The sequence below is a fragment of the Lagopus leucura genome, unplaced genomic scaffold (genome assembly GCF_019238085.1).
Source record: "Lagopus leucura isolate 7727_CA_CO unplaced genomic scaffold, USGS_WTPT01 Super-Scaffold_100026, whole genome shotgun sequence".
NCBI classification, from domain to species: Eukaryota; Metazoa; Chordata; class Aves; order Galliformes; family Phasianidae; genus Lagopus; species Lagopus leucura.
In genome coordinates, this window is record NW_024962277.1 from 6819561 (window position 1) to 6834893 (window position 15333).

At 35.4% G+C, this 15333-nt stretch overlaps 1 protein-coding gene across 4 annotated transcripts in view; it reads right to left on the bottom strand.

The window, feature by feature from the left end:
• Window positions 1–15333, bottom strand: part of SYN2 (synapsin II) — a 143764-nt gene that overhangs the window by 78637 nt on the left and 49794 nt on the right. For all 4 annotated transcript variants that reach the window (XM_042880120.1, XM_042880119.1, XM_042880121.1 and 1 more), the window contains exon 5: window positions 2600–2689. In XM_042880120.1, coding sequence (XP_042736054.1) covers window positions 2600–2689 — 90 coding nt within the window. The remainder of the gene's footprint in view (window positions 1–2599; window positions 2690–15333) is intronic.

Consider the following 15333-nt stretch of genomic DNA (forward strand, 5'->3'; position numbering starts at 1 on the left):
TTTTTTTTCTTTTGACACAATGTTTTAGTTAAGTCTTATTAAAATGCCCAGCAATTAGAGTGAAGAATTTTTTTCCTGATATAACATAGGAGGTGGGAATGTAGTGAAATAAAGAGAACCTAATTACTGAGGGAAAGGCTGTAAATATGACTCAACTAGCAATGAGTTCAGAAAGCTTTACAGCATTTTGTATAGTCTAATCAATTTGAGATGAATGTTTCTGTTTCAAGAAGTGTTTCTTTAAAGCAGCTCCAGTTTTACACAAAAGAATGGCATCTTTGTTTATTTACCTTTTACTGCTGCCTGAAGACTCAGTACAAACGATCACCAGAGTATGAAAGAAACAAAAAAAAACAGAAGCACAACTGGCAGCTCAGCCAAAAACTCAATTCACAGATCCACTGTTTTCCCCTGCTCTCCCCCTTACCCCTCAGTGGGTTGAAGTGGATGAAAGGAACTCCAGCTTGTGATTTGGGGGATAAGACATGAACGAATGAGCACAAAAGGAACTACAAAAAGTTAAACAGTAAAAATCAAATTCTATAAAAGTAAATGCAAACAAGGCAGGCCACAAATAGTGTTAAAAATAAAAATTCAAATAGCATATTATTTCAATTTATTAACTAAGAAACTAATGATATCAAAATTGTTTTACCACCTATTCTAGAAATTCAAATAAAAATGCTATCTAATATGATGCTGCCTGATTATTTTTCAAGTCACAAAGTTCCCAGAATTTCATCAGAAGGCAAAACCACACAAATGATCTGCAGCATAATCATATATTACAGCATATTTGAATGACATACAGCAAGGCAATGCCCAAGCAGAGAATAATTTTTCTAGATTAATATTCATTGCATAGAAAAACATGCAAAAATTTACTCAAATGTGGAGAGTAGAGGCATTCAAAAGTTTGAACAAAAGACAAATAACTTATCAGTTCAGACATTAATAAGCAACATAGAGGAAAAAAATTACCCAAAGGGAAGGAAAAGGGAAAAAACATCCCAACATTTTTCATACTCTGTTAAACAAGCAAAATATGTCAAATGAATGCATGAATCTTCTTCTTGGTGTCTTATTACAAAATTTCAATTCAATTAGTTGTTTAAAAATAGTGTGAATTACCTCTATCAAATAGTGTTATTGTGCTTTTGGTATCTGTTGCAGTTTCTACTGAATTAAATAGGAGGCATTACATTCAGAGTTTCTTAGTAAAACTCAGAAATACCTTAAAAGGTCTGTTTTTTCAATAGGACAATGTAGCTGATAAAATAATGAAGAACAATTACTTTTGTGCAGGAAATTACAGAAAAGCATTAATTTGCCATTCTAAGAATAATAGGAGACATAAAACGTATAGCATTAAAGAAAGAAAACATATTGCAAAACAAAAGAGGTGGCTCTATTTCTCTACCTACTACTAATATATCCCCAAGACATAAAAATATACATTTTATGAAACTGTTTTTCCTGACAAATCCATCAACAGAAACATCTTTCAATTCCCAAATTATCGCCTATGCTGAATTAGATCTGCTGCTCCATATCAGTAACCATTCTCCTTTGACTCCACAAAACTTCTGTGTAGCAGATTTCCTAAGTACATATGAGTAGCAATGGTTCTTTTCCTCAGTGTCTTATACAATAAAACAGTAACATCTGTGAGTCAACAGTCCAAAGGGACTAGAGAGGAGAACTGGGTAAGTTCTGAAGTGCCATCTGTGATGATAGAGTCCTAATCAAAATGGACGAAGCAATCACAACTTGAGGACCTTAAATAAACAGCTAACTAATGCATTTATCAGGAATACACTCAGGAAAGAATTTCTGTTTAGAAAACCATGAAAAGAATACAGATGTGTCCAATGTAAGATGTGTTTTCTTTAGGTTATGTGCATTCTGCATATGCAGGCACAAAAATAATCACAGCTGCACGTTCACCAGCAAGTTGGAAACTGTGCTTACATCCTGCCAGACCAGTTTCAAGAGAACAGTCACACTGATGCACCCTCTTCCAATCTATCTTCAAAAACAACTTGGAGGACATAGGAAACCACTTCCATCTAAAGATCGAAAATTTGTAGGGTAATTTTATTTTAGGAAAATGTTAAGTGAAGATCACAAGTGTCACTTTAATGAACACCTTTCTATGTGTAAAGGGCTGGAAATCAAACAACGTCAGCTCAGGTACATGAACACGTAAGTCACAAACACCCTAATTTTAGGTATGTTCAAAGTTCTACAGTTGTAGGCAGATCATCCAGATAAATAATGAACTCTTCAAACATATGTTAAAGAATTAGTTTGAAGCAAAACATAAAAGTAACCCCTGTACTTTAATAGTTCTGTGTTTTTACAGCCATTTAATCTCTTGAAGTCTGAGGCTGATTAGTTGAAAAAATGTTAGCCTGTTAGTTCTAACATCTTCTTCATTTAGCCACCACAATGCTTTCAAGTGATCACCACATCTCATCCCTCTGACAGCTACGAAAATAGCTTTTAAAACAGATAGTAAATGAGAAATGGATCATGTGTGTTTACAGTCACTGTTTAACAGACAGTTAACTAATGCAGTACTGGTACTTGTACATACCATTTCCTTGTGGTTTGGATAGAACGTTTGCTCAATTAACGGGAACTTCTCCGGACCCAGAGTTTTGTAGACAGACACCAGCTGGGCAAACTGTAAAGCAAGGCAAAACAGAATCTCAGGAGACCAACCACATTCTGCTGAAGGGTTCTTATACCATCGCCTTGCTTTTAGTCTTCTGTGTTTCATAAACTCAGCATAAAATACACAAATAACATCTAATTTCTCTCACTTCTACACATCTTTTTAATCCACCCAAGCTGTGACATCTTATATAGAGAAAAAAAGAACAGTACCTCTAAGAGTTAACCCTCACACCTACATGAAATGAAATAAATTGGAATACTGATTTCAGACACCTCATATTCTGCATATTTTAAGCTGACTTTGTGATGAAGTCATTATGATACTGCATTTCCTACCATCTTCAATCCAAAGATAAAATATATTTCACATTAATTTACCTTCTGGCACTTCAGTGACACTGAAAGGCAATTTTGCAAAATTGGAAAGCAGAGAAAAGCAATAACTGTGTCACATACAAGTCAGATGAAGAGGAAACAAGAGCATTTTAATTTCCTAGGCTCTAGCCATGTACCTTAGCCACATAGCCATTCTTCCACTGTCTTCAATCAACAGTGATGCTGATAATTTAAACAGTTATGCGTTATTGGCTCTTCTATTAACTTTTTCTCTCTGGGCCCTTTCCTCAATGCATATCCACTCTATCTGTAATGTAGACAGTAGTAAAAACAAAAAGCCAAGAAATATTTAAACACAAAAATGCAATCTTTTATTAAATAGAAACAAATTTAAGGGCTGTTCTGTTTAGTGAGCAGATCAGCTCTTCTGCTCTAACAGTCCAAAAACCCAAATCTCTTGAAATTACAGCTTAGCAAATGAGGTTTCTAGGGAGCAAGATGACTTTGGCAGTCAGAAGACCACTATTGTTTCAAGACTCCAAAGCTCTGGCTTGTACATGCCCATGATGTGTTTAGTTGTCATTATGCCAACATGAGACATAAACAAATTAGCACAACAGTTTGAATAGTGGGATTTGCTGGTTACAAACAGGAAAAAAGCAAAGAACAATACAAGTCTGTCTGTGATGCGGTATGATCAAATGCTCTGTTAATGCAATTGAGGGTGAAGGGATAGTAAAAACCATTTAAAGGGGAAAAAAAATGATGAAAGCTTTGCATTGCATATCCAGCTGGCATAAAAAGTTTGTTTAATTTAGTGGTGTTTACTTAGGTTTGGTAAAACACATATTTAAATTTTGAAGACCAGTGGAAAATACCTTAACGATGAATAGTTTTCACCAGAAACCTAAAAAATCCTAGTTGGATATGTGCTGTAGAAAAAAGACCTCAAGGAAAGGAAATATTATCACAGCTACCAAAATAAGGTGGTTTGTGAATAGAATTCCTGGCAACTTACTATTTATTCCTGTCCTTATCCAAGATCCAAATTTAAAATTTCATGATGAAATACTGTCTATTAAATGCATGATTTTAGCCAAACCATTATGTTAAAATAAGTCATTTAGTAATAAATCTATCTTTATGTAAAGTTCTTTTAAAAAAATTATTTGTAGGATTTCCTGTAATTCTTTCCTGATTTTTTTCCCCATTTTTACTGAAAGATGGTGAGAAAAATGACACTCTTTGTGGAGATAATGACATTCATTCAAGACATAAGAAAACTGCATTTCATATCAATGCTGACAAATGTTTACTTACTTAAATAGTACTAACCACACGTAATATACATGTATCACTCTGAAGTACATATAATCTAGTAGTTAAGCTATGGAATAGCACATAGGAAAACTAGGTTTAAATTTCCTGAGGCAGAGAATACGAACGAAGTCAGACACCCCACAGAACCGGGGGCTGATTTATTCCTATTCCCTGCTGGATCTCTGCTTCACTCACGTCTACAGTTTTAGGAATTTCTTGTTGAACTTTATCCCTAAAAAAGTGATCTGATAAACTCAACCCAAATTCACATAACAGTTCTGGCACTTTAATTGTACTTCCATAAACTACTGATTGTTTTTCCTACTTTCCTTGAATTCTACTGGAAAATTCATGAAAAACAAAATTAACAAGAAGTTCATTAAAACAGAATAGCAATAAAATGTGATCTAGACTACATTTTCTATATTTTCCTTTTGAGCAGTTAAACCAAAAATTAAAAAAAAAACATCAGCTACACAGATTGAATCAAATCACCACTTCTGAAAATCCTGCTCTACCTGGATATTTGTGAAGATGCACAGAGCTTGCAAATACATTGAACATGGATAGCACGTGGCACCTCTTCTGCTTTTCTGCCTAGACTGGGTTTTAACAGCCTGCTGGGAACTGCAGTAACAATTCTGATTAGACTTGTTTGTAGGCCTTACCCAAGTAAGAGGGGAAAAAAGACAATCTGTGCTAAATTGACCTAATTATTGCTCTATCTATAAAGTTTTGAAAGTGTTTCAATTTACTGCACTAACTAGTCTGACCTTAAATTATGCCTTTAAATCACAGTAAGGTTTATTACATTCTTACCTGGGCAAGAGCAAGCTATTTCTACACTATAAACTACCGAATCAATACCTAATCCCGTGGTGAACGTTCTCTGGTATGGGATGTTCATGAAATAGAGAACGCTGGCAGAGCTACATGGTATGTATATAAAGCATTTTGTAGGCATATCAAAAGTCCTGTAAGTTTTTAATGGTTATTAAACAAAATAACTTCAAAGAACTTAACATTTCAGCAGGAGTCTTTGGAGATGGTGCCTCTCAAAAAGAACAGGATAAATCACTATTTCTCCTCTCCAATAAAGCATGACAGATAAGAAGAAATAATAAATCAAAAAGATTGTGACTTTTTGACTTGATAGGAAAGCTTTATGGGATCTCGTTACACTAAGAATAGAATCCTATAAATTTGACTGCATGTAGTGCACTCTATCAGTGAATGGCTGAAAAAAGTCACTTGGTTAATCTCAAAGATCTGAATAATGATTTGCTTATTGCTTTACATGAGTTCAAACGCGTTTAATTACAGTCATCTCATCCCTGAAACAGTCATATGTTTTTTCCTGAACAAACTGCAAACTTTCCCCTTAAAAAATTAATTAGCTATGATGGTGCTTTGTGTTACCTTTAATTACAGCAAGTTTCTAGTCTCCCTTTTCTGAAAGAATGATATGTTGCACCATTGTCCATTCTAGTGGAGAGTTTCGTGGTATGTTGAATAAAATTTTGATGCAACAAACTACTTCACATTTGCCTGTAAAATTGTTCCCTTCTAGGATAGTGTCTCTCACCTACATACTACAAGACCAGTTTTGTCAGAGATTTTCCTTTTTGTGTGTGTTCACTACCTATGCCCTTTAGAATTTAAGGCTGGCTTCAACTGACAGTGGAGTAAGTCCAACTGCCCATTAATACTGCATGGTAACAAATGGTCTCACGACTGCCTGGACTCTAAACCAGGTGAGCTGACATTCCCCAGCAGTAGAGAAACAAGTTTTAAAAAACGTTGATCATTATGTTGCCAAAATAACATTGCTTTGAGATTTACCTTATCTTTGACTGCTGAGATGTGAGCATTTTATTCTTGCATTCGCACATGAAAATTTGCCCTTTCACAAATAAAAATGAAATGCATATCAGTGTTTGTGGGTGAAGCTGCTAAAGTAAAATTTTTAAAGTTTCTAACATAATTTCAGTATTCATTATTTCTGAGAGCTTTCTTTGAACATATATTTCTTAAAAGCAGACGATGAACAACAGTTGGAAGATTGGACTGTGTTAATCAAATGCTGCAACACACTGACTTCTTTTAACCCTTTTCAGATCCCACCCTGAAAAGCGCTCTGATGAAGGAAAACCATTTTTAGGCTGCGGCTTGTAAGTCTGGACCTTCAAGGAAAAATATGGCTGCCTTGTAAGAGTAAGAAACATTCAAAAGCACAAACACCCAGCATCATTAGTTCAAAGATAGTAGGCCTATGGAAGCCAGCAGACTGAGCGACAAATACTTGTAGGCCCTTCAGTGGGAAAAGGAATCAAGTGATTGTGTGGAAGGGTACATTTGACATACATACTGTGTGGGAGTGAATTTAACCAAGATTTTTCATCACCCCTTATTTTTACAGTTCCTGCATTTACATTTGCTGGTACTGGCTTTTTTTTACTTCTACTACTACCTGAGCAATATCTGTGTTACTCTTTTTGTCATAATACTGGTTCTTTGCTGTGATTCAACTACACTGTATCAAGTATGTAAGTAGTTTTCCAGAAGGCATTTACACATTTGATGAGTTGATACCTACTATGAGAATCACAGAGAACAGACAGCAGACTGTAACTTCAGTACTTTCTGTCAGTAGAATCTGACAGACAACTTAATGAAAGTATTCAAACTTTCAAAGTCAATTCAGAGTTTGACGTGGTAACTTAACAGTGAAACACCGCCTACAAATTAGTTTGGGCACATTAACAGAATACAGATAACAGGAAGAATTGGGCACATTAACAGAATACAGGGAGCTGACAGAAGATCTTGATGTTCCTGCAGTAGTTTTCCTTTATTACTATGCAAAGCCAAATAACACAGTTGGACTGCGAATGGGAAGATAAGTTACAGGGAACTTTCATCATAATTAAAGCAGTAATTTTATAACACAAACTGAATTGCTTCCCAATCTTTTTCGGGTCCAGCCTCACACGAGAACATTGATGCTGATCACCAAGTTGAGCTGCCCTTGCACACAAGTTTTAATTCAAGTCCTGCTGCTCAGCCCATTACTCGGGGACTAACATCTTGTTCTTTCCTCCACTTCACCCCTGACAGCAGCTGCAATCTCCTCAGCTCCTTCATCTTCAACTCCCTCCTTACCCACTGGAATGTCTATCTGCACCTACTGAGATGAAGATGTTGAGCCTGTGTGGATCGTTGTTTATCCTTCCCAGAAAGATCTGAGCATCTCTGCTTCATGTTATCAGAATTTCCGTAGGCATTTATTTGATTTCTCTAGCTTTCCTGCAGTATAAATATATCTCCTCTCACTTCAATTGCAATCACAACTGCAAATAACTGCTGGAATACTTTCCCATCAGTTACATCTGACAAGGTATACAAATCACTATGAACTTCAAAAGGATAATACAAAAATCACCTCTAAATAAAAACCTCATGCCTTTGAAAAAGGTGCAGAGCTCCCACATATAAACTGCTTTCATGAGAGTAAATTTTTCCTTTCCTCCAAGAGTTAGAGAAGGATGTTTAAAAAAAAAAAAGCTAAAAAAGCTAAGAGTATCACAGTCAGAGGTAGAAAAACATTTCATCCTGACTTGCAAATTTGAGTAGCAAGGCATCTGGCAATGCAAAACACCTTGACTAATGGCAGAGGCAGTGACAGAATGTCCAGACACTGAGGAAACTGAGATTTAAGGAAAATATGAAAATTAAAAAAAAAAAAAAAAAAAAAAATAGTTACAAGCATAAAGCATGGAAACAGATAAACAGATCAAGTGGTGATTGTCAGAGAAGAACTAGTCATACCATGCAGCCAAGATCAAGATGACTTGGAACTTCTTATTTTAGAATGAAATGATAGAAAAAGAAACAATTTTTTGAACTGAGTCATTGAAATAAAAACTCTTTCTTGGGTGCAGTTGGCAGCCATACGAATGTGCAGTTGATTCCACTGTTATGGGAACATTGAGTTCAGTGTCCTCTTCAAGGAAACATTTGTGCACCTGTTTACTTTAATAAGACTTGGGTGTGTGCTTAAGCACTTTTCAGAAGATTTTCAGTCTCACTACAATAAAGAGATTTTATTATGTTTTCTTTTTGTTGCTCCCCTCCTCCAGTATGAGATTCTCCAGTTAAAATATTTTACAGGACTGTATTCATAAATCTGAACTGTAAAGTACTTGGAAAACATATAATCAATTTACATATAAGTACTTTACAGTTCAGATTTATGAATACAGTCCTGTAAAAGTTGCATGCTCCATGGAAAAGAAAAGTAATTCACCGCTAAAAACTAATCATTATTTAAAGTTCTCTGCTGTTCTCAAGTAATTTCATGTGAACTTTCATATTTTAGGAAAGTAAACTTTAGCAACTGCATTCCTGCAATAAAAAGCAAAAAAGGATTTGCTTATTTAATGCAAAAGTAGCTTCAGATTTTTTTCACTGCATTCTTGAATTTTTGCGCAAAGTTGTTGTCCCTTTGCCCTGCTCTTCTCTATGAATAGGTGTAAACAGGAAATGACTGTTTGATGTAGATTCCTTTGTAACGTATTAAAAAAAAAATAAATCAATAATTATGTTCTTTGCTCCATGCAAAATGCATTCAAACTCAAAATGCTAAATGCATTCAAACTCACTAGTAAGTTACTTTTAACCAAAAAGCTTAAGATGTTTTTACCTTCCTGCTGATACAGTTTCGTGAATTTACTTTCAGCTCCTGCACTACAAATCCATCAACGTGTTTTAGCTTTAGCTGGCAGACTGAGCAAAGACACCAAGATCTTCACTGGCTGACAGAGAAGAAAACTACAGTTTTTATGCTTAAAGTTCTGCTCAGATCAGGACTAGAAGAATAGCACATGTGGACTGTTTGTTCTCTGGCTGTCCTACAGAAAACCCTTCAGTTGAATAAGAGCCACGAAACCAATATTTAAAAAATATTCTCCCTCTGTGTAATTGCTTTCAAAGAGGCAAATTGAATTTGTTGAGGGGACTGCCACACATTGTGATATGAACCTGTTCAGACATTGTCAGACACGCAATGACATCCAGTACCCAAGAAAGCAAATCTTGAGGAAGAGAGGTGCAGCCCTTGGTCTCCACTCCTGAAATGAAGGAGCTGCTTTTGCCACCATGTGCCACCTAAAGTGTAAGAGTAGAAAAAGGATACTAAACAGCATGAGTGGGTGGGATCCACATACTCCCATATTTCGGCTGCTCACTGTCCCCAGTATTTTCTATCAGGTAGATCAACCTTGCTAGCATGGTTGAAAACACAATTCATTTGGTAAGACATTTAGATTTTATCTCATTAGGACAAAATAGCACTGAAGGTTGACTCATAAAATTAAGTTAACAGTAAACAGATTTTCAAAAAGACTTTTCTCTTCTCATGGACATTTTATGTTATTCATTCTCCAGAAAATACTATGACACAATATTGAAACTTATCTATGTGCCTGTGTCTGCCTACTGGCATAGCTTCAATAATTTCTGTCAACAGGAAGCTGGAATGAACAGAGCTCATTTCTTTTATATGCTTCTCCCTGCAGAGTGCCTGTAACCTTCTTGTCAGTGCCCCAGCCTGCAGCTCAGACTATGAAAGTATATCTTGAAAAATGAGAAAGCACAAAAGTGCAACTTCTTATAGCAACAAATGAAGGAGAAAAAGAAAGGAGAAAATATTCTGATACTATCAGAAAGCAACAAAGGACAGTCAAAAACAACCTTCCAGAATAGGAAGATGAGAACAGAGAAACAAAGTGTTCAGTAAGAGAAAGATGAAGATAAGTAAGGAGAAAATCTGCAAAAACAACACAAAGCAAAATGAACACATGAAGTCATGGAGTTACGTAAGTTTGGCAAAAGGAGCAAGATGGAAAAAATCTCAAATTTGCTCAAAACTCACTTGAGTGTTGACTCATGAATTGTAGGAAAAGGCACAAAGAGTAACTGATGTTTATAATACAATGAAGTCCAATAAAAGGAAAAATTGTAATCAGTCTCAGAATGAACGCAGATGAGCAAGGAAATGACTTTTGGCATAACAGAGTGTATTATCACACTTCTCCGGCATTTCAAATCTTTAATAGCAATAAATTCCTACAATGAAATCAAGTCACAGTGATTTTTTTGGATATGAGCTTACATCTGGCACTCTACATAAAAAAAAAAGAATAGAATCTTTCAGATGTCTTTAAAATATAGATAAGTCTGTTTTCTGGATCTTAATTCCACTCTTCCAGCTGTTGACCAGGAAAGAATTCCTATTTTTCTCCCTCTATTTCCCACACTGCTGAACAGGAGAATAATGTAGCACTTTGTCACTACGCCAACAGTTTTCTTCACTAGAGGCTGAGCCTGCTCAGTATCCAGCCTTCTCATCCGTGCAGCAACAGACACCCTTCACAGGTTGTTATGTCTATGCAGCAGCTTGACACGCTACAGTGGGCTCCTACATCCCTTCTGTGATTATAACAAGTCAGTGCTTCAAGTGCTCCCACCAGCTTGGCAGCAGCTAAGTCGTAATGCTCACATGTTTTCTGTAGGTTCTGCCATCTCCTTCACCAGAATGACTGTGTAGTTAATGTCTAAGTAGACCCTTGAATCCTTCTAAACGAACCAGCCTCCCAAAGTCACGCTAACGAGAAGACAGATTTACAGACAGCCACAGAGCTGCTATGTTTTTCCTCTTCAGTAACAGAGGAAGAACAGCCATCATGGAATCTGGTTGATTACGCAAGGATTTTCTTCCTCTTCAAAAATATATATTTCTTACATACAACTGCAGGAATTGTCATCTGTGCTCTGTTAAAACATTATCAGTATCTGAACCTAAGAAACAGCAATTCAGTTTCTGTAATGAAAGAAACTGCTATGTCACAGCCAAGGTTTAATCAAAATATTCTATTTATAGCAGCTATGGACATTGAACTTTACAGCTCCCAGCAAGGAAGCCAGAGTTTGTATGTTAAGTAACCTCACCTGTTAATTCTATCTCACTTTATAATTCCACTTACTGGATATTTGCTATACACAGTATAGATGAACAGTTAGTATGAATCACTGTCAGTGATTTGTAGTACTCCAAGACCGTGCTTCCATCATCAATATTTACAAGTAAATGTAAAAATCAAGAGCAGAGTTCACTTGATGCAAACATTTAAACAATCAAATTTCACATTGATCATAATAGGAAGAAGGCAGAAATACACTGGCAGAACAGTATTATATATTTTCTTTAAAATAGCAACACAATACAATGGATTTTATTCTTTTTTCAAGTATAGCCCTAATCATAAGCATGAGATCACTTCAGGCATTGACATTATTTTCACTTTTTAAAATTATTTCTGTCCTCTGAGATTACATATTTTGCTTACTGACATCTACCACATACTGACATACTACCAAAAGATTACAGTCTCATAAGTCTCAGTGAAGTAAGGTCTCGCTTATTTCTGGAATGAATTTTTCTGAAGTAAAATAGACAATAAAATAACTAGTCTATAAATCTTGGTGTTTCATCAGTGAGATAACAGGTGCTGAACACAGCTTGATTTGAGTACTGTCATAAAATAGATTATAAAACCAGCAAAGAAAAATATATGCTTCTGTATCAACTGAACCCAAGGTAACTATAAATTAACTAGGCCAATTTATCTCAATAGAACCTATGACTTTGCAACATGACAATGCAAGGAAATATTCCAATTATTGTGAGAAGTTATTAACCTTAAAACAGTTCTTCCATAGCTCGGGATGCACTTAGTAACAACAAACAGTCTCTATTTGTAAAACTCATGCTTTCAACCTGAGTTCTGATGTTCTTACAAGCATTGAAGTAGAAGCCATTTCTAAAGCAAGGATCATGCATTTTTCATGAGGTAGGTGGTAAGTATTATCACAGAAGTGAAATAAGAGAAGTTCTGTAATAACCCAAGTTATTAAAATATTTCAGTATGCAAACACCTCACCGCACACACATTCAATATTTTCTTTGCCACAGTTGCTAGCATCTTAAATTTTCAAAGGGCAATACGGTGCTTTGAACTTTTGACTTGCATTTGAAGGAACTATGTATGTCCCAACACTAGAAAACAGGATTTAAGACTTGATTTTAGAAATGTTTTGACTGTGCTCTGACAACTTTCCCACCACGCTCCCATCTTTTAATAACATACAAACATAAAAGTTTAAATACAAACTTGCTGACTGCCTATTGGCAGTGACACAGAAACCTGCATCTGCAGTGTAAAGCATCCTATCAGAAGATTACAGGAATGTGCAGTAGTTTCTAATGTCAGTCTGTCTTCAGAGTTGAAAAAATGCTGTGTTCTATGTTCTAATAAAAGCAAAGACCTGTTACTGTAGAGTAACTTAGGAAACAAAAGATCTTGTATTTAGGATTCTAGCTCTTGCTCTATTCCATGGCCTTCTTATAATTAGCCCAACTTCTCTGAATTCCCCTTCTACAAATTCTATACGGCTCTCCTGATTTTACACTTATGTAAATACAAATGATTGGTGTCCACAGCTAATTCAGTAATTTTTCAACCTCTAGGATCCAACGCAGCGAGTCTTTGTGTCACTTTGTGTTTTTCTGCTGTTACAGAATTTTAATTCACTTCTACAAATCGAATTTTCCATTACAGAAGAGATCTATTTCTTATCTATTAATAAGGATGATAGTTTGAATTTATCTATACTTTTACTTTGTAATTTTCATGCTTTTGAATCTGCAATTTTTATAGAAGTATTCATAAAAAACATCAGATCTTCCATGCTAGCGAGAACTGTTGAGAAAGGCAACCATGATGGCTGTGAAGAAATGAGTAATCTGCCATCAGTCTATGCACATTTTTGCTTACTTGCACTACTGCAAAGTTGACACGGACACTCATGATTGCTGAATATGCTCTTTCCTGATGCTAAGATTCAGTTTATTAAAAAAAAAGTATGTATGAAGTGAAACCTATTTTTCTTCTCAGTTATTTTTCTTTAGAATATAGTTTGCTGTCAGGATTTTACGTAGGCAAAGTAGCATGTTTGAGTTTGGGTTAATCTAACAAGCTAGAAGTTAACAGTAAAATAAACAGGTCTTGCATTCTGCTGCATTACTTGAATATTTATGAGATTGGCTGCATCAAAGGACCAATGGATTTTTACCCTTTGAATATTAAATCCAGACAAGACTTGTAACAGGCTTACATGACATCTTGTAGTGGCCACCATCCCTACACTTGACAAAGATTTCACAATGAAATATGGATGAACGTGGTTGTCTCTGCGTCTCCCATTACAACAGAGAACAGAAATCACAAAATTTCAAGTTAGAAGCACAAACAAGACTCCTCATATTTTGATAAACTATTTTTTCCTCAGGTTAAAATTCTGCATTCTTTTAAAGTAGGATAAATTAAGGTATGGTCCAGCTATAAACTTATAAGAGGAATCACTTGCACATCTGCAGTCTCAGCTGATGGCCACAGGTAGTAAAGCAGAACTAAGGCAATCCTTCTGTCACACATCGTAACGAAAACAACTTCAATTCAAGGAAACACGGCAGAAAATTTTAAAGTGAAAGATGTTGGCTTGAAACGAGTGACCTGATAGTTTAGGATAGATATTTTTCTTTAGGATAGATATTTTGAGAGGGAATATCCAAGAGATGTGAAATGTACTGAGATTGTGTAAAATTTAGGCAGTTCAAATAAAATGTATTCTGGCTGTCAGAGATAGAAATAGCAAGTAGAAAATTGTCAGTGAAACTAACATCATTCTCTATATTCAAATAAAGTAAGCTTAACAGAAAAAAAAAAAATTAGTGGCATTCATATCTGGGCTTGGAAATAGTACTGAAAATTAAGCCCAAAAGAGAATATATGAAAATAAATAAATCAAACATAAGCAGATATGGCAGTTATTACAGCAAGTATTTCTACAACACTCAGTTACCCTCAGCTATTATCAGAAAGGACAATCAGCTCATTTCACATCTGTGAAATGATATCAGATAGAAGAAATGTCTTGCTTTGGTGTAGGAAGAGCCATGACACTAATGCCACCATAAGAATATTGGTTTCTTTTTACTGCATAATTATTGCATTTAAACATGCCTCATTCAGGAATGTACAATACGTATTCTGGAAAGCTGTAAAGACTATCAATTCTTTATTCTCTGCTGTAGTTTATTGCAACACAGAAGTATGATAAAATTAACTGCAAGGTATGTTGCAACATTCTGACAGTATTCTGTAGTGGTCTTCAAAGTAAATGTAAAATAAATATTTTTGAGGCCACGAGGTATTACAATAAAGCTTTCCTTTAGTGTGAAAAATACCTGTACTAAGTTATTTTCTTTCTTAAGCATCAAGAGGAAAAAAAGCAGGTCTTGCTGGCTACTTATAACAAGTACTAACCTTTAAAGCTTCATTAGGTCTTGGCAACTGAACATATCTATGAAAGGAAATGATAGTACCATCCATAATCATCTTTTACAGCATCATATTTTAACTTGTTCATGCTAATTATGAACAAAAATATCATCCAAGTCTACCTCTATCACAACAAAGTGTGCAATGAGAAGCAGAATTAGCTTCTACACTAAAAGTGTTTCAGTGAGTCTCCAATGTGCCTCATTGCTCCAGGTGTAACTGTAAAAAGGTCAACTCCTACCCAGTGCGCCCAAGATTATGAAAAGAGCTTTCAAATGATGAAACTAATAGCTTCAGGTTTCCTCACTGAAGCATAGCCCCAAAAATTTTGCAGGCATGAGGAAAACACTGGCTAAAAGTCTTTAAATTATGTTCAAAACCACAAATATGAAAAATATTCTCAGCTCGCTTTTCCCACACAAATTGTGAATAAATACTCTCCTCACTTGAGGATGTTAGTAGTGGATAGGCTTTCCATTAGTTTCCTCACTTATTTCAGTATTTATACCACAAATATTTTTCTCCATCTCCACAC